The sequence below is a fragment of the Rutilus rutilus genome (assembly GCF_951802725.1).
Source record: "Rutilus rutilus genome assembly, chromosome: 18".
In the NCBI taxonomy this organism is placed as follows: domain Eukaryota; kingdom Metazoa; phylum Chordata; class Actinopteri; order Cypriniformes; family Leuciscidae; genus Rutilus; species Rutilus rutilus.
In genome coordinates, this window is record NC_140231.1 from 21,495,212 (window position 1) to 21,522,281 (window position 27,070).

Consider the following 27,070-nt stretch of genomic DNA (forward strand, 5'->3'; position numbering starts at 1 on the left):
GTCTGCAGGACGGAGAAGTGCTTTTCCCTGCACCACAACCTAACAACGTCCCAGTGGCAGCGCCTCCAAAACAAAAGGGTGTCCAAGAGCTGGAGAAGGAAAGGGCATCTGCCATCTCGCCCTTCAGAGCCACCCTCAACACGGCTGGGCTTTACACCGGAGGTAAATCACAGTCCGGCTGCCCTCTCTGCCTCCCTCTTCCCACCGGATCTCTGCGGGTCCCCCGGGGTTAATATGAAAGCGGCTCCCCATGCATTTTAAGAGGAAGAGACCGCTGCATTGGTGGTCTCTGACACTGAACTATGTTAATAAGGCTGTCGTGTACATTTCAAACGCCCCCACTTTATAGCCTTTGAGATTAATCAGATTTTTATTTTCTTTCTTTAATCTTCTTTAGCAATCTGCACTGCTCAGAAATTCCAAAAATAGCAGCTCCCCTGTTTGCCCGCTTTTGTCCCAAGATGTGATTAGACTCCAAAGCCATGCTAAACCAAACTGCGCACAAATGAATTCTATTGGTTGCAGACGCCCGAGGAACACTCGTGTGAGGAGAGGCAATGTTGGCTTCACATCAAAGCGCTCACTTCCTCACTCAGACAAGCCACAAAAACTTGCACGTAAATAAACACCGACTGATAAACAAACATGCAAATGAGATCTTCCTGCCCTTTCATGGTTTGCTGTATCTGTATGAGTCTAGGTACAGGGAATCCTGACTTGCTCGGAAGGCCAAAAAATTGCGACACAAGCTGTTTTATTTTCCACATCACCTTGGCACCTTCTAGCATCTGAATGCCAGGAAACTAGGATGATAAAATGGTGGTGATGGGGGGGGGGGTTTGCCCTCCTGCTGTGTATGTCTGTTGTGGTGAAGAGGTTTCCTTACCTGCATGGCCAATGGCTGGTCTGAGTTGGCAATACCATAATGCCAGTCAATACCTGTGTAATAATAATATAACTAATAATAATATTAAAGAGGAATATTATTATTAATATTATTTATTTATAACTACAAAAGCTTATACCACTGTTATTTTTTTAAATCCATGTATGTATTTATTTATAAAACTGTGAATGCTTATAAAGCAAATTACAAACTAAAAAGTTGAAAATAAATGGTGTATTAAGTTTTAAAATTCAGACAGCGAGCCTACCAAATATTAGAGTCAAGTGTACATGACCCACAGCAATATTGCTGTTTTGAGAGGATTATGGGATGTATAAGCAGGACATATTGCTGGCTCTAGATTTATTTCTCTGTTAAATAGTCAAACAGTCAAAATGACCAAAACTTACATCCTTACTGAAAAACTAAATGTTTTACGTCTTGTTTTTTCTACTTAGGTCTGACATCGGTGGTCGGTCTTGGGCTGATAGCTCCCAATGCTGCTTTCACTCAGATAGTTACAACCTTTGGCCTGGCAGGAATCGTGGGATACCACACCGTATGGGGCGTCAGTCCTGCTCTTCACTCCCCACTTATGTCTGTTACAAATGCCATTTCTGGTAAGTTAGTAAATAAAATGTATACATCTTTTAATATATAATTTGCTTGGTAATTGCTACATGAAATGGTTTTCCTTTTGCCATCTTTTTTTTTTTTTTTTTTTTAATACACAAAAAAAGCAACACCTGAAATTTTTGTATATATAAAAATATAACACACACATTAACATTAACCTGCCAAATGCGTGTCGATTTCAGCAGTGCCGTGTAACGCAGTCACTTTGGCGGGTTGAATTTTATATAATATATACAGTTTTCAATTGTAGTCTTTAAGGCATCTGAAATTATACATTAAGTGCAATTTAGTGTACTGAAATATCCGAACGCTTCCAATACTCATTTTCCGCAGAATAGATACACGATACCAGCCAGTTGTGGCACAAACCCATCTGCCCTCACTCACTTGTTTTATTTGCTCCGGATGAATATTGTTGATGTTACAGGGCTTGAATTTCTGCTTGGGATTATGCATATTGCTCATAATTTTACTCATTCCCGCAGATTTTGTGCTTATCCAAAGTGCGTGCACATAAAGCCGCCTCAGTACTAAATTGAGCTCTTTTTCACTGCTTATTGCGTTTAAACAGTCAAATACACAAAATAATGTCAAAATCCCGGTCTTGTCGAATATTCACATAAACAGTCAGTTATGTTTTAAAGGGATAGTTCACCCAAAAATTAAAATTTCCCCATGATTTTTTCACCCTCAAGCCATCCTAGGTGTAAATGACTTTCTTCTGTCAGATGAACACAATCGGAGTTATATTAAAAAAAGCTCTTCCAAGCTTTATAATAGCAGTGAATAGAGGATGAGATTTTGAAGCCCAAAAAATTGCATCCATCATCATAAAAGATATCCACTTGGCTCTGGGTGTTAATAAAGGCCTTCTGAAGCGAAGCAATGCTTTTGTGTAAAAAAAAAATCCATATTTAAAACTTTATAAGCTAAAATAACTAGCTGAGACGGCCGTACGCATCGATTTATGACGAAAGAGTAACCCCTGCCCTGACCCAATGCATGACGCATTGACGAACGCGGAAGCACAGAGGATAGAGCAAAACAAAACACCGGTCATGAATTATAAGTCTAAAACGAGAATTTTAAAGAGAAATGTTGGAGGATTTTGATGTAAGTGAAGAGGAGCTTGAGTTTGTTGCCCAGCCATATTTGTTTGAACCGCGAGAGGCGTCAAAGCTTACGCAATGCCTACATCCGACGTCATACATCATGTCAGGGGTAACTCTTTTGGCGTAAGTCGACTTGCGTAGGCCGTCTGCCTGAAGCTAGTTATTTTACTTTGTAAAGTTTTAAATATGGATATTTTTCTTACACAAATGCATGGCTTCACTTCAGAAGGCCTTTAACTCCCGGAGCCATGTGGATTACTTTTATGATGGATGGATGGATGTGCTTTTTTGGGCATCAACATTTCTTTCTCCATTCACTGACATTATAAAGCTTGGAAGAGCAAGGATATTATTTAATTTATCTCTGATTGTTTTCGTCTGAAAGAAGAAAGTCATATACACCTAGGATGGCTTGAGGGTGATTAAATCATGGGGTAATTTATTTTCATTTTTGGGTGACCTATCCCTTTAAGTGAACGTAAGAAACGTATGTGTAACAGTATAGTGGATCTGTGTGTCAGGTTTTAAAGTGACAGCAGCCTAATATACGATTATATTAAAAAATATCTATATGGCCATTTTCCCCCATGGTTTCCCTCAGTCAAAATTGTGGCTAGTAACTTTGGAAAACCACTATCCACAGTGGCTGGCGAGCAAAAAAGTGAATGTCAAGCCTTGTAAATATAAAGCTGGTTGTGAAAAGGGATCTGAGGCAAGTTAAAATTTGAAATTTCTCTCATGCACAGGCCATCAAAGCGTTCCATTTTCCTCATCTAAGTTTGCCCTTTAGCTACAGGGGCTCTCAAGTGGGTGTGAATTACCTACTTTAATAGGCAGAATGTCACCTAATTTGATTTTTTCCACCCTTGAATTAGTGTCTGTCATGGACCGGCATAGCCCACCCGTTAGGCGGCGAATTCGGCTCTTCATTAGTCTAGACGTAATCATCAGCCAGGCAGATCAAGGATACTTCTGTGCTTCGTTAAGCTTTTATTCATTTCTCTCAGCAGGCTGAGAAACCAGGAAACGTTTCATTGTTTTTAACAAGTCCTTGGTGGTCTGCATTAAAGAGTCCTTTATGTCAAGAAAGCTATAAACTTCACATCGAGAGTGTGGGGAATCATCTGAAGCAATTAGTTTCCCTCGACCTGCTCCACACTTCCTGTGAATTGGTTTATTAGTCTTGTAGAGACAGTGTCTTGCTTTTCTTTGTCTCATTTGCGTATTAGGTGGTACATATTTGACACTTATTGGACTGTCTTTCACAGGTCTGGAAACGTGAGCGAGTTGGAATTTGCTTATTTCAGTGCCAAAAGTAATGAAGCTTTCACAAAAGTGACAGAGACGTTAAGCCACTAATGTGGAATTTCTCATTCTCATTGAAAGTGTGGGAGAACTTTTCCAGAAGCATAAAGTTACTCTTTTGCTCCCGGTGGAGTAAAGTTCCTCTCTCGTTCTTTAATCTACCTGAAACTGGTGAATCAGAATGACTCCACATCTCTTGATATGACTGTTTGAACATCGCCTGATCCAAGGAATCTTTACGGACAAACGTAGTCAACTAGATATTGGTTTTGGGTCCATTTTGCTGATGTGACCTAATGGATGTGTCATTTGCCTAAAACAACCCTTCTTTCCAAATACCTCATCGCTTTATCCTCCGTGATCACAGAAAGTCGGAAATATTATCCAGCCATCAGAACAAGAGCAATCCTTTTGTGGATTTTCAAGCTGGCTCCGACATCTTTCATTTTCATCCAAGAGTTTTATTTTACAGATATCCAGACCTCTGAATGTCTGGGTGCGTGTGTGGCGGTTCGTGCCTGTGTAGGTTTACAAATTGTCTGTTGCGTTTCCTGCAGTGTTGTGGTAGCGTGCTCTTGGCCTGCAAGCTGGTCTGTGATCAATTGTTACTTCAGAATTACAAAGTGAGAGGAAATGCTTACCAACAGTTACACACTTCATTGACTTAAGATACCGCTAACCAACAGGGCCACCTCAGGTCTGGTCAGTCGATTTGATGCTGTGGAAGCATTTGAAAACGATTACAGAGGTGATGGTTATCAGATTTCCTTCTGGGATGCCAGTGTTGTCCTCGTTAGTTCCCGGTCAAAATGAGTTACAAACGGCTTGTTTTGAGTGCTGTGCATGTGTCAAGCGTATGATGTAAGACTTCTAGTGGAGGGGGGAAATGGCTGGGACAGTTGTCTTGTTTTTCTCACTTGAAATAGTCACAATTTAGAAACAAATCTGGAAACCATAGCAAATTCCATTAAATCTGGCAAATTGTCAATAATTAGTCGGCATACATGCCTTCAAAGATCTCTCAATTGCCTCATAGCCATTTAATATTAGTGACATATTCTGATGGAATGCTAATTTTTGCAATCAACATGTCACTAATTTCATTGTAGTGTAGTAGCCATTATCAGCGCCCAAAGAAATGATTAGTTTTTTATTTATTTAAGTTTATTTAGTTTATTAGTTATTTAAGCCTTTCAAAATGAGTGAAATTAGTGCTGCAATCCACGTGTTGCTAATAGTTAAGTAGTGTAATAGCAGCACTCAATAAGAGATTATTTGTTTTATTTTTAAGTAAAATATTCAATTTATTCCAGCTTAAATAATTTTTTTTAATTGTTTGTTTGTAAAAAATAACATGGATGCTGTGTGTTTTTAGGTTTGACTGCTGTTGGTGGCCTCTCCCTCATGGGTGGTGGATATCTCCCTGGCAGCACGGCCGATTCCCTGGCCGTACTTGCTGCTTTCATCTCCTCTGTCAACATCGCTGGTGAGTGCACTGAACACACGATACCATACCTACCAACACATCGCTAAAATGTCAGAGGCTGAAAGTCGAGTAAGATTACAGATGTGAGCAGGTGAGGGCTCTCCGCTCGGGCCGCCTGCTGCCCTCTGGCTGCCCTGCATCTTGTGTTCGTGAGAAGAGTGGCGTATTCCGTTCCTTCCAGGTGGAATAGTTTAGTTCGTCAAACCTCACACCTGAAACAGGAAATGTCAGCGCGGCAGTTTTGCTTCAAAGAGCCTCGGCCATGTCATAAATCAGGCTCTGCTCAAAAGCAACCAATAGTGCCATTAAGGAGGAAAAGGAAAGAAATGTCTTGAAGTGGGCAGGTGGCCAAAATGCCATCCTGAATCCAGTGACCCCTTCATCCTGAGTCTTGGTATGGTGGGCCAAGACGCCAGTCCAGGTCAGAGGATGTGTTAGTGATTTAATGGCATGCTACTAGGCTTTTACAGACATTTTTCATCATGCTACAATAACAACTTTTGATATGTGTTCCAGCGCATAAAGTGTCTGAATTTATATATTTATCTTCTCAGAAGGCAGGTGTTTAATTTCAGTTGAAAGATGTTTTTTTGTTATTTCCATTCCTCATACATGTTTCGTCCCGCAGTCCCATTAACCATAAACCTTTGGAAGTTAGAAATATGGACATTCTGGTCACTTTTTCCTATCCCTTCGTTTTTTCGACCATTTTTATTGTTACAAGTGCATGCAGGGAAAAAATAACAATTGCCCTTTCCAATTTAATTTCAATAAAAGACAAGGAATTTATGGTGAACCTGCTCCATTAATGACAGGAATGAAAACATATTTTATTCTTTGGCCCCGACTGTAATGTCTGGATATCCTTCATATTTAATTGTGGGAAAACGGAACGTTCTTTCTAATGCTGTATATACATTGTGTTCAACCGTCTGAGTGCATTTACTTTTTAATTATTTTACCGGGATCCTCAGAGGAACGGGTCACTAAGGTTTGAGTGAAACTGGATATCCGTCTGAGTTTAAAATGAAAAGCTTTGGTTTGGTAATCGTCCTAGTAAGTTGCTTTGCTAGGGCAGCGTAAGCCAGGAAAATGAATGTAAATGCAATCACATGGCAGTTTAAAAATACTTCACTAATGAGCAGCAGATGAGTGACTGCCGTCAGTCTTCGTAGCATCCTTCTGCAACTCAATTAGAACTTTTTTATATTATTCATTTTATATAATGGTATAATATAATTTGATGTATTAAATATAATATATTATATCATTAATACAAAAATAAATATGCATGCTTAGGATGAAGTCAACTTAAGATTGTGTACAGTTGTATATACTGTGTTCTTACTATCTGTTTGTTTGATCAGGTGGTTTCTTGGTTACTCAGAGGATGTTGGACATGTTCAAGCGGCCCACTGATCCCCCAGAGTACAACTACTTGTATCTTCTTCCTGCTGGTTTTTTTGTTGGAGGTTATGGGGTGGCTCTTCAAAGTGGCTACAATGTTGAACAGGTAAGCTTAAAGTTAACAAGCTGCATGATTTGAAGAGTTTCAGTTGAGTTACTCGGGTTCAAACTTACACTTTTCAACATGGCAGATGATAAAAGATGAAAACGTCTGTGTTGAAGGCATTTGTAACTAAAACTGAAACTATTATACATAATTTGTCAATTGAAAAAGTTAAAGTAAAATGATTAGATGGAAAAACTTCAACTTAAACACATTCTAGTTAGTTGGCAACATATCTGATTTTTGTTTAAAGCAACACTATGTAACATTTTTTTACCTCAAAATAATGTTTCCAAAATCGTTTCAGTGGTTCATCAAGTCGTAACAGGGTGAAAGGCACTTATGCCTCCGCTTTGCGGTCCTTTATCTGCTGTAACCACACTATGTAAGATTGCCAGATCGGGTTGTGTTTCTGTAGTTCTAATGAGACATAAGAAAACTACAAATTTGACTTGCTTTACTGCAAGCGTTACAATAGTCATTATTTTGTTTTTCTTTAATCAAGCATCATACTCTACCTTGTCTGTGGACATCGTTCATTCCAAAGCCGGTGCTGGATAAACAGTTGGCGTGCGTGCCACAGTAGGCTGCGATAGGCTAAATGATCTATGACAGCGGGAATGGACAATTCCACTTCCAACCTGTAGGGGGACCGCAGAGGAAAATTTCCATAGTGTTGCTTTAAGTACTAAAAAGTAACACTGATATGAAATGAAAATTTTAAAAAGATGACAAAAGCACATAAGAAAATTGCTAAAACTTAAACGAAAATTTGATACTATAAAAATAAAAGCTAATTCAGTATATTTATGAATACTATAATAGTATATAAATAGTACTAAAATAACAATGGTTGAAGGAAGGGTACACAATCTAGTGACCATCTTATCAAAGTTGCATAAAATGTTCAAACTATTAAAAATTATTTCAATTGAAATAACAAAAAAAATGACATAATGTAAATATTAGATGAAAGCTTTAGAAATGTTGTTTTGGACACTAACTTAAAAAAAGTTGAATACAGCTAAATAGAAATATGCTAAACAACATGCTAAATTTCCACTCAATTTCACACAATAGCAACTTCCTGGCCACCACATAAAACAACTTAATATAGCGAAAATCTAGTCATGTGTTGTAATAATGCAAAAGAGAAATGGATTCTGGAGGATATGTATCCTCACTTCCTGTGAACCTTCTTGTGTGCAGATGATGTACTTGGGCTCCGGCTTGTGCTGCGTGGGGGCTCTGGCGGGTCTGTCTAAACAATCCACAGCCCGTCTCGGTAACGCCCTGGGCATGATCGGAGTGGCCGGTGGCATTGCTGCTACTTTCGGAGCGTTGAAACCTTCCCCTGAGCTCATGGCTCAAATGAGTGCGGCCATGGCGGTGGGTGGCACTGCTGGTGAGTACGTGTGTGTGCTCGTGTCTGTGTGCATTTCTTTTTTAGTCAGCAGCCTTTGAACCTAGTGTGTGTAAGTAAATTGGAAGTGGCCTTGTGATTTTTCCCCGCAACCCCAGGTAATGGTCATCAGGTCATGTGAGTCACACAGCACGGTATCGTTCTTTGTAGCCAGTCATGTCTAATCTAAATTGCTAATTATTCCTGGAAACCTGCTGGAACGTAGTTTAAACCGTCCCGACCAGCCCCAGCTCAAACCAGAAGTCTGCTTGATTCCAGATGCTTCCTTCCTGAGGTCTCAGCCCGCCCAAAACATGCCCTCTACACACCCTTCCCCCAACCTGCACTCCAGATTCACATCAACACACGCACACACACCGCTTCATCGGATGTGACCCGCTTACCAGCAGGCCTGAATTCCCCTTTCTTGTTTGCTCCACCTTTACAGGTTTGACCATCGCTAAGAAGATCCAGATCTCGGACCTGCCGCAGCTCGTGGCCGCTTTCCACAGTCTGGTGGGTCTGGCAGCCGTGCTCACCTGCGTGGCCGAGTACATGGTGGAGTACCCCCACTTCGCAACTGACCCTGCAGCCAACTTCACCAAGATTGTGGCCTACCTGGGGACCTACATTGGAGGAGTCACCTTCAGTGGATCTCTGGTGGCTTACGGCAAACTTCAAGGTCCTGCTTGTTTGGTTAGATAATATCACTTAAAGGGATAGTTCACCCAAAAGTGACCAGTTTTGTCATAATTCAGATGCCCTCATGTCCTTCAAAAACTGAATGACTTTCTTCTGTGGAACGCAAAAAAAGATTTTGAAGAACAGTTTTTATCCATACAATGAGAATCATTGGGGTCCAAAACAAACACACAGAAATTTTCAAAAAGTTATTCAGGTTTGGAACGACTTAAGGGGGAGTAAATGATGACAGATTTTTCATATGTGGGTGACCCATTTCTGTTCTGTCCCCCCCAGTATTTTATTTATAATTTTAATAATAATAATTTTTTTTTTTTTTTTTTTTTTTTTAATAAAGAGAAAAAAAAAGTAAAAAAATAAATGTAGTAAACATTGTTTATAAGCGGTTCTCATTACAAGTACCTTCCCAAATGCACATTATAAGTGACTCAAACTCTTTGTGTGTAGCATCATTTACTACGAACCAAGACAATGAAAACACCGAATCATAAGCTGCTCGCATTTACAGTGCCACGCTTTACTCTTTAACATGCTGCTTAATTAAATCAGAGCCTTTGTGATTTGATTATCGCCCTAAACTATATAGAAATTCCATTTTATTTTTATTAATCGTGCTGTCATGGGTCTAAGTCCTTATTGTCTGGTGTGGCTTTGTTTGTTAACTCACCATCCCACCGGTGCAACACACATGCCTCATGTTTAAAGCCAGGCGGAACCTCTCAAAATTTGGCACTAATTAGTCCCTCCGCCCCCCCAGTCATTTTCCACTTGTCCCTCAAAGCTGGGACGCATTATATTCAGGAGCTTTCCCATTCCTCCACCACTCTGAAGCCTACAGGCTTGCACTGATAAAATCGATTAGAAGTCTCATTTTTATCCTTGTGAGTTTTTCTTTCAGTGTAAAAGGGGGGTAGAATGCTGTACATAATCGCCCAATCCAATTGTATTGCTAACTTGTTATGTGTGTAACTGATTCGGTAAGTGTAATTTATTCGGCTCCTACTGAGTTTTTCCTGCATTCACATACTTAATCTTGCACTGATGATATGTCTCACACATATTATTATAGTTTACAGAGCGCTAGCAGATGCTTAAAGTGCACTTAACAACATGACATGCAGTTGTGTACCTTTGTTTAAAGTTCAACTCAACAACAAGCTTCACGTTCCCAAACAGCACTTCGAGTCCATCAGGACTCAAATTGTTTTGCTCTTCTCACTTCACTTCCTCCTCGTGCAGGTCTTCTGAACTCCTCTCCCCTTATGCTTCCTGGTCGTCATGCGCTGAACGCCACCCTAATGGCTGCCAGTGTGGGCGGCATGATCCCCTACATGCTTGATCCCAGCTACACCACTGGCCTGACCTGCCTGGGCTCCGTGTCTGCACTCTCTGCCGTCATGGTAAGGGATTCACAGCTTTCTAAAATCTTTTTGCCAGGTTGTCTTTTATGCAATTGTCTTTTATAAAAAATTATAATATAATTTCTTGAGTGTTGCTAGGCAGTTCAGATGTGGATGTTTGGTTTGTTTTATTTTTGTATATATATGTATATGTGTATATATATATGTGTCATTTATTTCTTTATTCTTTTATTTAATGGTAGCCAGTAAAATGTACACACAATTTAGTGCGTAATTAAACAGTATTTACTCTAAATTCACTAAACAACAGAAAATATGCTCTGTCCATTGACAAGACTGTCGGTTTTGGAAGACACGAGGGGCAATTCTTAAAATCAGTCTGTTAAAATGCCCAAATATAACCTGATCTGTTTTGGCCAATATATTGGCCTTCTGCTGGCTTAAGTAGGGACAGTCATTTATACAATTGCTCATTTGGTTAGTCATGATATGAGGATGTAGAGATTAAGATTTTGAGTGAGTACACTATATACAACTTATGTTCAGTGCTTCAGAACGGTGGGCCATACGTAAACCTCTAAGCTCACAAAACCCATCTCCCTTTGGCTTTAGTTTTATTTGTTTTAAATAATCCATAAGAGCACACCACCATATTAAGGCAGATACAATTAAACCACAATCATGAAATTTCGAAAGAGCGCTCCCTGAGTCTCAGTTAACATTGGCATCGTGAGGCTTTCATCATTTGTCAATAATTAGGAAGCTGACATTTTTATACAGTTCCTTTTACCTCTGTATGGAGAACCATACAGACCACCTGCAGTATGGTGTCTGGCTCTTTTTACAGCGACATTTTTCAAGTCTCCATCTTTTTGCTTGTTTGAATGTATTTTTTTACATGATGTGTGGTAGCTGACTTTGTTCAAGCCTGTTCCCTGAGGAAAGTACATTGTTTGATAATACAGGTCGATATCATGGACGAGAGAAATGAATACTGTGTTTTGACAAACACCTCATGCTTTAATTGAAGCCCATTGCAACCAAATCTGTGTGAAATATGTTGCTCTATATCGCATTTCCTATTTGCATCATCACCCAGTGTTTAAATGAACAGACTTGGTTTATAGAAACAAACCGCGTGTAAAATGCTCATACCTCGGGCTTGTGGTTTTTCTTTTGGTGGACTTCCTTTTTGTTTAAACGATGGAATCGAGTTACTGTTGTGCTTTGCTCACTTGTCATCACCGTAACCTTTGATCTCCACCCTTTTTCCTCTCCCTGACCCCTCTTTTCTTGTTCTTTGTAGGGCCTGACCCTGACAGCCGCCATCGGAGGGGCCGACATGCCCGTGGTGATCACTGTGCTAAACAGCTATTCTGGCTGGGCCCTGTGCGCTGAAGGATTCCTGCTCAACAACAACTTGCTGACCATTGTGGGTGCCCTCATTGGCTCTTCTGGAGCCATCCTGTCCTACATCATGTGTGTGGTAAGTTCAGTTCACTCCATGTTTGATTTTGTTCACATCTCTTCAATGAAGTAGTTTGTGGCTTAATGTGATTGTCAGAATAGACATTGTGGTTGTTGTTATTCGTGGAAAGTGACAGAGCTTGTGGACTGGAGAAAACATGGCCATAAAGTATTTAAAATACAAAATATTTGTATATAAATGTTTAAATATGTATAAATCTATTACAGTTATATATTATTTTAAATGTAAATCAATTTTTTTAAGTCTCATGGCTGCATTTATTTGATACAAATTTAACGTTTTTAATTCCTGTGGTGACACAGCTGAATTTTCTGCATCATTTCTTCAGTGTCACATGATCCTTCAGAAATCATTCTAATATGATGATTTTGTGCTCAAGTAACATGTATTATTGTTACTGTTTGTTGAAAACAGTTAAATGCTTAAATTTGGAAATGTGGAAACTTATATGCCCTTCTTTTTTCTTCTTTTTTTTACATTATATTCAAAAGAATCCTGAAAAAGTGTTTATTTAATATAAATAACTTTAGTAACAATATAAATGCATTTGCTGTCACTTTTGATCAATTTAATGCATCCTTGCTTAAAGGGATAGTTCACCCAAAAATAAAAGTTTTGTCATTTACTCACCCTTAACCAAACAGTTGATGGTAGCCATTGACTTCCATAGTGTTTTGTTTTTTTACTACTATGGAAGTCAATGGCTACCATCAACATTGACTACCAACATTCTTTAAAATATCATATTTTGTGTTTTGCGCTTCTTAATATCCTGTTAATAATGTCTAAATGTCATATGGACACACATTTTCTTGACACAATCCTTCTCTTTTTTTGCTGAGAAGCGGACTTAATACTCTGCAATCTGATTTCCAATCTCTGGGTGTGTTTTCCTTGCTAGGCCATGAACCGCTCCCTGGCAAACGTTATTCTGGGTGGTTACGGCACCTCATCCACTGGCACGGGCAAGCCCATGGAGATCATCGGTACCCACACGGAGGTCAATGTGGATCAGACGGTGGAGATGATCAAGGAGGCTTATAATATCATCATTGTTCCAGGTAATGGAGGCCCTTTGTTGCCTTGCACATCTGAAACTCCTTGGTTTAAACTAGATCTGGAGTGTCCTGTCAGTGACTTCAAACGATCCTTTATGTTATGTCTGTTAAAGCAACCTTGGTTCACCTCCATTACATCACTGGTAATTTTCTGACCCCTCCTGTGCGGGATAACCCCCCTAGAGAGCGCCCTGAGGCATGCTGGGACTTGTTTTGAGGTGGTCTTGAATTCTCACATGTTTTTTTGGGGGCCAGTTTTTATCTTTCTATTTGGGTTCGACTCTCTGGTGTGTGTTGTGGAACGGCGCGGTTGGCCTCCTGTGGCATTGTTCGTGTGAGCTGAGCTGTGGTGGGTGATGTCAGGTTTATCTCTTATGGCACGTTTCTTTTGCCCAGCTAGAGCTGCCTGATCAAGCAAGATGCGTCAGATGAACTTTAACTGTGTTTTCCTTTGATACAAGTTCAGTTGGCAAATAATTTAGTTGGACTCGTATATCTGAAGTGAATATTTTTCTGTGGCTGGTTCCTTAGCAGGGGCCTCCGTAATGGCCTCCAGCAACGGCAGCGACTCTCACGCTGCTTTGTTCTTCGCAACAGACTGTTTTATAGTCGCGTTTTATGGTCTGACAGCAGGTCGAGAACATCAAGACCTTGGAGGCGACAGGACAGTGGAAAAGAGGAGCGATTAGATGTGGGAATATGAACCGAAAGAAAAGGAGAAATGATAATAAACAGTGCAGTCCAGAGTAAACAAGACTGCAGAGCCAAGCACAACAGAGACGGCCCCTTTTATTTAAAACAAATGGCCGTCCAACTGAGGCATCCAAATTTTCCCCTCTTGACCATTGCCTGTTAAGCCACTGCCAAGATGTCTGAGAGAGCCCTGTGCTCATGGACAACACCTTCCACCTAGCCACCGTGAAGACCATTAAAAGTGATTCTGGCCGGCTAGATAATGTTAACTTGACTTTTAAAATCCTGGAATTAGAAAAAATTTAAGGATCCCAATTAGGGCCTCACGAGATATCGATATCGCGATGTGCACATCCACGATAGACAGTATGTAGGATGTCAAGTATAGGGATCGTTTCATCTGTACGGACCTGGCACCACGGTTTGAAACGCATTCTCAGATTAATTGTATAGTTTAACCATCGCAGAGCAAAAGTTTATCACTTGCATGTGTTTTAGGTCGTGTCAAGCAATTTTAAACTACTTGAGAGCAAGAAGACGCGCACACACAGAGCATCACGGACAGCAAGGGAACACCAAATTCCATTCTCTTCCACGTTTATTTGAGCTTGAATGGACACATGCACGCAAAATTGTGTCAAAATGCCCGTCTCTGTGAGTATCCTCGTAAACAGTCGCTTATGGCTTACGTGAACATAAATAGAGGGAGAAATGGATGATTATCATTATATTGGATCCGTGAGCAGCCTAATATATTCCTGCTGCCGCCTGTCATTTAATGTTAATTAAAAAAATAAAATAAAAAAAAACCTTTAAAAACCCTACAAAATCACCCCAATCATCCTTGAATGATTAATTCTTTCCAAATAGAGCTATTCAAGTCATCTGGTAAAATGGTTTACATATCGCAGAAAAATTAAATATCGCAATGTCAGCTTTTTCCAGTATTGTGTAGCCCTTCCCAAATGTTTAAATATGGTAGCTACACTATACTCTTACACTGGCCCTGGCCAATCAGACCATCCTTATTATTGAGCCCTGGATTGCTAAATAACATATAATGAACCCACTTAAGTTTTCTCCCCTCATTGACCGCTAAATCCATCCATCAGCCGTCATTGCGTTGTCCTCTTTTTGGTATATTTTGAGTGGGGTTTCCTTCACTGCTCAGTCCTTACACTGAGTAAGCAATGGCCTTGTTTCCATTTCCACATTTTTGTATAATTTAAGTAGTCATAGTCACTTTTGGTGATTGACAGCTGTGAAAACATTTAAGACTTTTCTGTTTAAGCTTGAAGTTTGCCAACCATTAAATGTCTTTCATTTAAAAAAAAATTAAAAAAGCTGCAAAAAATCATTAGGAGTGAGGAGGGTTAGTCAACATGCACTGTGACATGCTTGTTTAAATGGGAGGATTTGAAGGTTGTTGTAACAAGCCTATCAGAAGGCTTAATCCTGACTGACGTGTGGAATTTATATTCGTTTTCCTCAATGTAGTGCTAAATTGTTTATTGATGAAAGATTGATAAGTCTTTTTAAATTGTTGCATAGTGCACATTACTCTTTCTGGTCCCAGTTCAACTTATTCTGTGCTGCTTTCAAAGTGCACTTAAGGTGTACAAATAAACACTTGTGAAATATTATTATGAATTCTGGTGCTGTAGATTCATCAAAGATGCATTTCAACATGAAGCAATTTTCTCTTTTCTGTTTGTTTATAATCCTGCAGGTCATTCAAGTTTTAATTATTTATCTTTGAATCTTTGAATGGAGCAGGTCGCTTGCTTGCTTTACTTTCAAAACAGATTTGTCCTTTTGTTTATAAATTGGGATTATTTATTAGGCCAAAATCAATTCACATGACACATTGTGAAAGATGAGGTATGATTACTAAAAGTCTAAAAATGATTTGTAGGGATCATGCAGAGTTCATTAGTTTTCCAGTGGGAGTTTCCTACCTTCAAATAATAGTAGCAGCTGGGTTTTTTTCAGTTTTTTTTCTATGTATGTATGCATGCATGCATGTTTAGGTGTGTTCCTTATTTAATTGGTGTGTCTTTTACTTCAGGTTACGGTCTGTGTGCAGCGAAAGCTCAGTATCCTATTGCTGATCTTGTCAAGTCACTGTCTGAGCAGGGCAAGAAAGTCAGGTAAGAAACATTCAAGCATCTTCAGTCGGTTTCAAATCTTTACTGTTTAACTGTGATTTGACACCACGAGATCTGTGATACCAGGAGAAAGCTATCCGTTAACATTTCCCATTGATCTCAGTGGCAGTTGCTGGACACCCCTTATTAGTAAATAATGTCCTATGAATTATTGAACTAGGTTGACACTTGGAATCTCTCCTTTCTTTGTCCAAATCCTCACTCTCCCAGGCTTTTTTTTTCCATAGAGGAACTTTAAAGTGTTATTTTAAAACTTTGTTTTACTTATAATCCATAACACACGTTATCCGTAAAAGATTTTAAAGCCATTATTATATATTATAAACCATAATAATAGTTATTTATTAATGTTCTTTTATGTTCTATTAATGTTCTTTCTGTCGGATGTTTTTCTACCCTGTCTCTTTAAGTCAAAAGTCAAGACAAAAATATTGTGTGTGTGTTTTCTGTGAGTTTTAGTCTCTCTGAGGGGGTCTGAGTCTTGTCAGTACGGCTGGATGAGTGTTTAAATGGCTCACTACTAGTTGCAGGTCAGTCTGGTAAACCTCTGAACGGCAGCCTTCTCTCTGCATATCGGACTCCTCCAGTTCAAAGAGTGCTTTTGAATATCGTCATTCAGTTGCTCTATTGTCTGGGGCTTTTGTTGCCTCTCCAGTGTATGTGTAATGCCCTGTGATCTGAGAGCGCAGTGTACCCCAGGCCTCCCAGTGCTGTGAAAGAGCCGGTGAACAGCAGAGCGATAGGTGCGGGCTACGTAATACTTTCCACAGTACCGATGATGCCTCTCAGGTTGCAGGGCGTGGAAAGACTGAGCCTGACCCTAGGATGTTTCACCAAGGTTTTTTTTTTTCTAAGATGGGACTGTAAAGAAGTGACCGGACATTATTGGTGGAAAGGGAAGTGGGATGGGGGAGTGGCCCAAGTCAGATTCGAACCTTGGTCGGACGCACTTAAGCACCACCAAGTTGGTCTGTAATACCTGGAGAGAGATCCATTAGCTTTACTTTTGTTTTCAATGGTAGTACATCGTCACAATTTTAAGAGCCTGGTAAGACACACACATACTATAATGAAAGTTTGCTATTTATTTTGAAATTTTTGTTTTTTGAAGGGGAAGTATGTAAGTTTTTTTTATTTTTTTATTTATTATTATTATTATTATTATTATTATTATTATTTATGTTAAAGTAAATTCTCTAAACCCAGTTTATTGTCCATTCCCTATTGTTAGTATGCCATTCCATCAAAGTATTTAGTTTGGTCCGCCCAGATCCGTCAATCACTTTCCAGCTCAACCTATAGACCTTGTGCGCCAGAGAAACAAGGGCGCAGCCATCTTTAGAATATTGTCTTTGAACTTCTGTTTTTGCGGTCGCTCTGATTATTTCTATGGCATTGATGTCCAGGAGTAATTAGCTTTTGAAGTGGATTTACTTAATGTAACGTTAACGAAAGTTATCATGAGGATTGTAATGTTTAAAGCAACTCAACTTTTATTTATAAAGCACTTTCAAAACCATTAGAATGGACCAAAGTGCTGTCAATAAGTCCATAAAGCAGATGTCTTAACATAGGTCAGTAGACCGGGAAGCCGTTCATTCATAAATGCGCAAAATCGCTGTGAAAATACAGTTTAGCTGCTGTGGGACCATGACTGATGCAATGCATGGGAAAGACAATGTTATGTTTTGGTTCTTTTGCTGTTGTAGGCTGTAATAACCTTTGACATAACTGAAATAGTTTGGTGAAGTGATGTTTATCAAACCAGTCAGAATCAAACATTCAACAGTCCCATAGTATAAAATATAGTAACACATATTGAACTGTAGTTCTCATACGGACAACACAAGTTTGGCTTGTGACATTTCACAAAACCGTTCTTTTTTTCTGTCCCCATGTTCTCCTATTCTCTCTTCTCTCCATAAAAGCAGCAAAAAGGCCAAATTAGAGATGTGGCCAATACTTTATGAATGGGCATCTGATTTGAATGAACTCTTTGTATGGCTACAGCTGACCACTGTGGCCCTCTCGCTAGATGGTGTCAATGCTTTTGTTGCCCTGTTCCCACTAGATAGTGGTTGTCAGCACTAGCCTGGTTTCACCACACTCTTGGCAGTGAGAGGAGCCAATTATGGCATCATCTGTGACTTAAAGGTTCCCTCAGTATTTTTTGATGAAGGGACTCACACACACTAACACGTTTTAACCAGAATGTCATGGTGTGCTGCCAACCCATCTTGTACGCTTAAGAGATGAAGTACTGGTCACAAAGTGGTCAGCAGTGCAGTTTTGCTCAAAAGTGCATTGCCGTTGATGGAGACTGTTGCGTCCTGCATCAGATTATTGTTCCTTGCCATTTTATCATGAGCTTCAGTACCATTTCCCATAATGCAGTTCATGGGATACTTGGATCTGACAAGGTGGTATCTGAATGAAACAAATTGACGATTTCAACTTGACTGATTGTCACAAATGCTAGATTCCTGTTTTCTCTCTCTCTAGAGCTGCGGGCACTGTGTGATTGTGTAGGAGAGATGCAGACCGGACATTTTCGTTCATTTGTTTGATCTGAGAGTCCAACAGCTGCTGCCAATTAGAGCATTTGCAGTTGATTAGAAGTGGAGATGGGTGGCCAAATAGTGGACAGATTAGGTAGCGCACCCGCCGCTCTCCCCCTCGCTTTCTTCAGGATAATTGGCTATGGTTGTCGCCCTGTTGAGAGGACTTTGGGTAGAACTGACACTGTGTAAACTGTCTCCTTATCATTCCCATTATGTGTCTGTCTATCTCTCCATAAATATCATTACATTTGTTTTTGCTGCAGTGTAGAGTTGGAAAGATTTGGTTGAAAGTTTGGGCAGGAAAGCACAGCAGTCTAAATTTCCTTTGGGCCGCAAGCTATCGCAGATATTTTCAGAGCATGTGTTGGTTCAGCGTGGCGAAACACTGCGTAATGGTGATGGGAATAGCAGGACAATCGGGCTGGTTTGGATGGGATAGCTGAGCTTGGACTCATTGTCTGCCCAGACTGTTTTGCGCGCACACTGCAGCTGCAGCTTATGTAAGCCAGCGTCAGAGCTGACGGACAAACCCCATGTCTCGAAAGTTTTGAGGCCTGTCCACTGAATTATATTTCTGTTTGGTTTATTATTGAACCTTTTTTCCTCATTTCCTATTTGATAAATACGTTTACTTGAAGGAAACGGATGAACAGATGTCGGATTTGATGGAAAGCAACTGCAAGAATGATGTGGTCTTTGTTTTGCAAGTGGTCACGGCACATCTTGTTGGAAAAATAGCCACCTTCATCTGAACAAGACCACTTTTTAGTAACATTTTCTGCAATGAGGTAGTGCTGGCTTAATTTCGAAGAGAAAATAATTGACAATAGTGTAAATGAGATCAAATAGTGTGTAAATATGTCGTGCAAATTGGCCTGAATGCTCTGGAAATTGACTAATTACAAAGTAAACAACTCAGACATGTTAATTTGAACAAGGTCAGAAGTGAAGTGAGCTAGTTTTAGTGACTGGTGAGGTAAATTGGTTAAAGGTGCACATTCATTCTTGCGATCGTTACCCTTGTGATGATTCTACTATTTAGTTATTTAATGGAATCCATGTGGTTGTTTTATATCAAATAAATTATTTTAGAAATATAATTTTCCGAGCCTCCTTTTTATGTTTTAAATGGTCAATTACTTTATTTTTTTAATAAAATTATTGAATATGTTAATATCTGTGTGGCTGTTTGTTTAAATGTTTTTATTTTATTTTAATATGCTTGCCTTTCAATGATGTTATGCCAATCTCTCTATATATATATATATATATACACACACACACACACACACACACACACACACACATATATAATGTTTGTATGTAAAATGCACACAGGCATTCATAGCGGTGCGTGTCCACTGGCGCGGAGTAGAGTTTGTGTTTTCAATTAATGAACGTGAAGCAAAACTTTCATAGGAAAGAACTGAAAATGCTCGCTCTGCTCTGCGCCACTGTAAGCGATTTTAAAAGCGGAAATCTCCCAAAACTTTACATATCTTGGGTCTGGAGGTTGATCCTTTTTTTTTTTTTTTACTTATTAACCATACCTTGTGCTGTCCAAAGCTGTTTGGATAAATACCCTATTGTTTCTTTTGGAAAGAGTGAAAAGGTTATTTATATAAAAAAAGGATTTTGAGGTAACTTGGCTTTGTTAAAGTTAAACATGAAAATAGTAGTATTGGTTTCTTTTTGGTTTAAAAGCATGTAACTGCAGTGTAAACATCAAATAGAAATGGAGCACAAATTTACATCCGTTAAAAAAGCAGGAACAAATGCAGGGACATCACTTCCTGTCTCTCTCCTAAGCCTGTTGGCTGTGATCTGTTTTTACAGTGAAGTTGTAAAGCTGCCCACGTGCCCTGAGGGTCCACTCATCTTCCTCAAGCCATTTCCCCTGAGCTCATGCACTTTACTACCTGGCATAAAAAAAGATACCATCAGCCACTGCTTATTTCCTTCTCTGTTAACCTCTTGCAAACAGCCTGACCCCAAAGTACGTCTACTTAACTGTGTTCAAAGACTCCTGCTCATGGTGTATGAAAAGTCATCCTGACCTGCACTGCCAGAAAGTGCTTAATTTGGATGCCATATGTGTATCAGGCGATCCAAAAGGTCACGTGATCTATATCGTGAGTTTGTTGTGTGTTCAGGTTTGGAATCCACCCTGTGGCTGGTCGTATGCCGGGCCAACTGAACGTACTGCTGGCTGAAGCTGGTGTGCCATATGATATTGTGCTGGAGATGGACGAAATCAATGAAGACTTCCCTGGTATAATATCCATTTTTGGTGTTTTTTGCCCTTTTTTGGGCGGGATGTAAAAGTCATCTTGCTTTTCATTATCTATTTTTCAGAAACTGATCTGGTTTTGGTAATTGGAGCCAATGACACGGTTAACTCAGCAGCCCAGGAGGACCCCAACTCGATCATTGCTGGCATGCCTGTTTTGGAGGTCTGGAAGTCTAAGCAGGTGAGCCTATTAGTTGTTCAAATCTGGCAACCTTTAAATGTGATTATAGTCTTATAAAATCATTTTTTTTGCTGATTTCACACGATATACACTACCTTTAAAAAGCTTGGGGATGAAAGAAATGAATACTTTTATCCAGCAAGGGCGCATTGAATTTATTTGCATTTATAATGTTAAATAATTTTAAATAAATGCTGTTCTTTTTAACTTTCAATTTATCAAAGAATAAACGGCATAAGTGGTTTCAACACGGATAATAATTAGAAATGTTTCTTGATCACCAAATCAGAATTTTTGAATGTTTTCTGAAGGATCATGTGACTGAAGACTGGAGTAATGGTTGTTGAAAAGTCAGCTTTGTCATCCCAGGAATAAATTACATTTAAAAATGTTTTTAAATTAGAATATTTCACAATATTACTGTTTTTACTGCATTTGCTCAAATAAATGGAGCCTTAGTGAGCATAAGAGACTTAAAAAAATTATTTGATATACACAATATACTTCATACTCCATTTGTATCAGGCTTTACTTTTGCGGCCTAGCTGGAATAAAAGCCAAGATTGTAGGAATTGCCCTCAGGTTTTGTAATACAGACCATCCCTCATTTTCCCACCAAGAGCGATATGAAAATCTCCATCCCATCCCCACAGCTGGTTCCCACTGTAACCGTGCTACAGTCCAGGTGTATCTTCAGCAAGACAGCCTCACGCTGCTTTCATTAGCGCTGACTCGCTCTTTCTGGAATGATGACATTTCAGAGCATCCGACCGATACTTTCCCTAAAATGCTGGGCTGGTGTGCCTCACCACATGACAGGCCCATTGTAGCCAGACCTTCTCTGGGGAAATCACTTGGAGTACTGGGGCTTGACGTTTGCAAATGTGTAAATACGTAGGTCTTCTCCCACGAGTAATTGCGTGTAGCTTGTTAACCTGTTCCATAATTCCGTATGGAATTTACAAACACTAGAGCTTTGAACTAAAGCCTTCCTTATTTGTAGCAACTTGGATGTGTAGTCTCAACAAGAGCACTCGACCAACTTAGAACCTAGTGACGCTCTTGATGACATGGTAGCGCAGCAGAATATGAAGTTTCCCTGTCGATTGTCTATGTTGGTTTTGTTATACTCAATCTCGTGCAACATCCAACCCTGCTGATTGCTCCCAGCCTTGTTAGAGACCTTCATGTGTAACCTCATTCCCAAATGAAACCAGCTGCCCTATGAATAATTTAACAAAAGGATGTTGTCCTGTCCTGGGGGATGCTGAGCCTGGGTAAAGTGGTCACATGACTCTTTTGAGAAGAGCGGTTGGGTTTGTTTGAACGCCATCCCGATCACCTGCCTGGCATCGAACATCTGCAGGGCTTTTGAGGGACAGATGATGATATTACAAGGATCCGCCTGCTGATTTTGAAGTCTCAAGATGAGGGTCAGTTCGTTCCAAATATCTTTGTGTATTGAATAACACTAAAGCTAGACCAGCGGCAAGGGCTCTCCTCTCTGGTTTTACTTATTCAATTACCAAGTGTTCCTCCTTCCCAAACAGATGCTCCCAATCAAAGCACTGCTCTCGACGATTTTCCCAGAAACGGCTCAGCCTAAAAACTGGTGTTTGAGACACTAATGACTCTTAATTTTGCAAATGGCAGATATTTAAATAGCCATTACATGTTGGAAGCTTGGACTCTTTTTGCGCCCTCTTGTACAAATCCTAAAGCCATTCTCCCTGCCACTTCATGTGCAGGTGCATCCAATATTTTCACAGATATAATGTTGAAACAGATTGTATTAGCTGGCTCAAGGCGACATACAGGATTTTATTTAATGTGAAATTTCTAGCTTGTTCCATAAAGCACCGTTCTTTGTTCCCCAATTAGACAAAATGCATCAACCTCTGTTTTCATCCCTCCAGATCATCGTGATGAAAAGATCTCTGGGAGTTGGCTATGCCGCTGTGGACAACCCTATCTTCTATAAACCAAACACATCCATGCTTTTGGGAGATGCCAAGAAGACTTGTGATGCTCTGTCTGCCAAGGTCCGTGAGGGCTAGAGGGAAAAGAGAAGATCTGACCTTGCTTTGCACCAGATGAGTCACAGAGATGAGGAGATCGAACAAACCCAATAAACCCTTAGATATAAATTAGCACTAATAGAATCAAGCTCTTAATTACACTTTGTCCATTTTCATTATTGAACTGTAGATGTGTAGTTTATTCTGTATTTACAGAACTTCTGTTTATTTTTCTTTTCATTAAATGTCTTCTTTTTTTTTGGGTGTCCCAAAAGGGGGGAAAAGCATTGCAGCATCACATTAATTAGCATTAATAAATAAAGCCAACCAGTTCTCATCTGGTTTTGTATGTATTATAGTTCAATTTTTATATAGCATAGCAATCAGTTTTTAGAAACAGGGTGGTAGTGTTAGCATACATGTTACATATGTGTTGGCATACACTAATTAGTTTGAAAGCCATAGACTACTCCAAACTGTATGCTTTTTTCCCTTTTTCTTGCTTAATTGTTTATCTTGTGAACTTACCATGTGCATTAAGTGACCAGCTGGTGGTATTTGGTGGTGTTCCAACCAAGCAATCAACCTTTTTAGATGCAGCTTCAGAGGACCATTTCCCAACATTTCCCCGCACAAATCTTTGAAGGATCGCTGCTGAGATGAAGTAAAGTCCTAGCTAATACCACTAAAAATGTATGCACAGAATCCCAAACACCTATGGCTCATCCATAACATGATTTGTATTCCCCAACCACTCTTAATTCAAGTGAATGTCACTGTAGTGGTGATGTTATTATGAGTAGTTACTGTATATCTGCCCTGTTGTCCTCGCAAATTTGTTCCCAGCAGTAATCCTCTGCAGTATTTGACAGGGATTTGAACAGATGTACTGTAATTTACCTACTGGGATTTAATGGAACAGATCCTATGAGATACAGGAACCAGACCATTACAACGACCCTACCTCTCCACAGTTTCAACTCGACCAAAACAATCCCTCACCTTCCCGATCTCACACTCCTCCGCTAATGTTCACCTCTAGCTGGGCTGCATTGGGCACGTAGTTTGTTCCTCGATGTAGATTTTGTGGATGTAGGAAGGTACATCATTCTTTGCAAATAAGCTGCAGCTTAGATGCTGAATATCATCTGATTCAGGAATGTTTGAATATGTGAAAAGTAAGGGAATCAATTGCTGCAAGGGAAAGGAAGTATTTTTCGAACATCATTTGGGTTAATACAGAGTTTAGCTTTCCCTCCCGCCTCTTCAGGATATGTTTGTGTAGACAGGTTCTTGCGTAGAAAGGATGCTTTGATAATTCTACTTTGACGCAATACATGGGAGGGAAGACAGTCTTGAGATGTTTCATTGTGCCATGGTGAGGAAATAATGTCATACTGTGAAATGTTTTTTTCTCTCTTCACTGTATCACAGAACATCCCTCTTAATAAACATCCTGATAAGAGAACCGATGGCACGAACGATCATTCATTTCTCACTATCGCATGCCTTCAAGGTTGCGGGTACCACAATGCCTAGATTGGGCTGTTGAAGAAGCCACTTGCATCTTCTGATGAGTGAATATCTGCGCACAAGTGACAGTGATTACCCATTGTCAGTTTCATGGTTACCTGAGGATTTTCCTCCCGTTTATGTCTAGAATTAAGGGTTGAGATGGTTGCTCTGATATCAGTTCCATGTGGGTTCTTTCACCTTTGCAACAAGTGGCACTCAGACATGATAGTATCTCCATGCACCTTCTCCCAAGCTCTCTTAAGAGGTGAGGGATTTTTGGGAAAGTGCTTTAAAGAGTTATAAAAGCTTCAAACAAGCTTTTATTTATTTATTTTGAGTCGAGGATAAAAAGCTTCAAACGAGCTTTTATTTATTTTGAGTCAAGGTATGGGACATTTGTGACATAGGGGGCAAAACACATTCCAGCCATTACTAGTTCATTCATTTTTATTTTGGTTCTCCATGTCTGGTCCATCTATCAGTTTCAGCATTTTTATGTGTTTTATCTATCTTAATTCCAGCCCTTTTTTAATGTCTTGGAGGCCCTTGTAGATGTTTGTGGCCACGCTAATAGGTTTTGCAGAGGAGTTCTGGCCTGATGTTTCTCCTCGCTCGTTCTCTGCAACTTTCTGAAAGCAGTTTAAATGGGCCTTCATGACTGTTTCATTACCCTACAAGTTATCTCCAGTGCTGAACAACACCAGAAGAAATATGACTGGAGCTAGCTAGGCACACTGTGTTCCTTAACCGCAAATGTGAAAATTACTGTGTGGTTTGTCTCAGTGATGTCAAAGGATGTGGCTTCCCCCCCCCCCCTGCTGGACTCTGTTACTCAATCTACATTCCTGGAGATCATCAGTGATGCTCCTTTCCATGAACCTACATCTCTATTCCAGATAGAATCGGATCCAGTTCCGTCAGATTACCGTGCACGCTAGACTTTGTGCTCCATTTACTTCCATTTGGTAGGGCCCCCCAAAAAATGGTCAAATCATTGCAGAATTAAACACAAAATTCAATTTTAATTTGGCTGTGAAGTTAAAAGCACATCTCTTCTCAACAAGCCACATAACTTAAAGTATTGTTCATGTATGGGGTGATACTTGTTCCAGACTTTAGCCTAAAATATGAGCAGTAACTAGTGACACTTGTCTTGGCAAGCACTGCTAAAAAGTTTCATGCCTGCACACAATCTATTAGTTTGTATGGTGGCATCTTATCTTAATCCCCAAAGGAAGCTGCGACTGCAGATAAAAGGGATGTCTAACAGTTGATCATCTCTCTATATGCCCTGAATCGTGTCCACCTGTTCCACCTGTTCAGCTCTTTTAACAGTTTAAGTACACAGGGCACCAGATGCAGCGAATGCAAATCCCTTTCATCATTCGGCCGGCTGAACATTACTCTGATTTAAAACACAGGGGATAACTGTGCACAAACAGTATCTCCAAAGTCCTCTTCTAAGCTGCTGCGCAGATGCTCTTAAAAGCATTCGTCCACGCCATATCACTCTTAAAATAAAGATAAACGTTGACAAGGCACAATCCTCATCGGACCATATCCTGGCTATTAGGCCTGACATTTAAGAAACACAAACAGTTCAAGTGTCCTTTTAAGATACTTTTATTGTCTAAATTCTCTGAATGTGAAGCTTTGGTTAAAATGGAGCGGTTAATGTCAAAGATGTAGAGCTTTTTTTTTTTTTATTCTTTTGAGGTTTTGCAGAGGAGTTCTGGCCTGCTGTACAGAGGGAGCTTTTAGTAAACAGCGCACATGGATTTGGCAGCGCTGTTATCAGCAATAGGGTGTATGTGAGTTTGTATATTAGAGGTGGAGAGGATATTACATGTTACTATGTGTGCATGTTGTCTGATAGCAGATCGTCATTTAATTGTAGACCGTTTTATTGATGTAAACGCTTTGTACTTATCCCATACTGTATGTATATAAGCTAAAGATAACAAATGCAAAGGTGCTATAAGGACAGTCTCTTTGAACTAACCCACTTAAGTGGTGCTGTTGAATTTCATGCCACAGGCTGTGGTGAAAATCTGGGAGTCTATGTATTTTGAGTTTTAGGATTTTGAACAATTTTAAACAAAAATGTACTGTAAAATATGAAATATTGAAGATTCTGCACTATTTCTAGGTCACTAATCAAATAAGCAAAATTGTAACGTTGTTTAAGTGAGTTCCTTTAAACAAAAGGTCCGATTTTCTTGCTTCAGTTGAAGCTCAAGATGCTCTTTAATTGGATCATCTAAAATAATTCTGGACCACATGACCATCAGGTTTTAAACTTGTGGAGTTCATGCACAGGGCAAGCTTGCAGCTTGAAAAGGGGGCAAACGGTATAAAAAGGTAATATTGTGAAATACAAATTGGTGATTTGGTGGTCAAGAAACATTATCAACATTTTTGCGAAAACCTTTTTTTTTTTTATTCATAGGAAGTTCAAAAGAACAGCATTTTTTGTATAAAATATAAAAGTCTTTGCTTGTAGCTTTCGATCAATTTATGCTTCCTTGCTGAATAAAAGTATAAATTTCATAAAATTTTTTTTACAAAAAACTGACCCCAAACTTTAGAATGGTAGTGTATTATATATAGCTGTGTTTATGTAGCTACATATAGCCGGATGTTCACAGCTGAAGTGTTTTGTTGTTTGTAAAGTTTGGATCAGGACTATAATGTCGA

General features: G+C 39.6%; 1 protein-coding gene across 1 annotated transcript in view; it reads left to right on the forward strand.

The window, feature by feature from the left end:
* Nucleotides 1-24,326, forward strand: part of nnt (nicotinamide nucleotide transhydrogenase) — a 39,546-nt gene extending 15,220 nt beyond the window's left edge. The window contains exons 10-22 of the mRNA XM_084387000.1: nt 9-162; nt 1,345-1,506; nt 5,315-5,425; nt 6,793-6,938; nt 8,145-8,340; nt 8,786-9,019; nt 10,279-10,439; nt 11,707-11,886; nt 12,791-12,950; nt 15,709-15,790; nt 20,523-20,641; nt 20,725-20,840; nt 22,757-24,326. Coding sequence (XP_084243126.1) covers nt 9-162; nt 1,345-1,506; nt 5,315-5,425; nt 6,793-6,938; nt 8,145-8,340; nt 8,786-9,019; nt 10,279-10,439; nt 11,707-11,886; nt 12,791-12,950; nt 15,709-15,790; nt 20,523-20,641; nt 20,725-20,840; nt 22,757-22,897 — 1,962 coding nt within the window. The 3' untranslated portion in view covers nt 22,898-24,326. The remainder of the gene's footprint in view (nt 1-8; nt 163-1,344; nt 1,507-5,314; nt 5,426-6,792; nt 6,939-8,144; nt 8,341-8,785; nt 9,020-10,278; nt 10,440-11,706; nt 11,887-12,790; nt 12,951-15,708; nt 15,791-20,522; nt 20,642-20,724; nt 20,841-22,756) is intronic.
* Nucleotides 24,327-27,070: the final 2,744 nt, after the last annotated feature.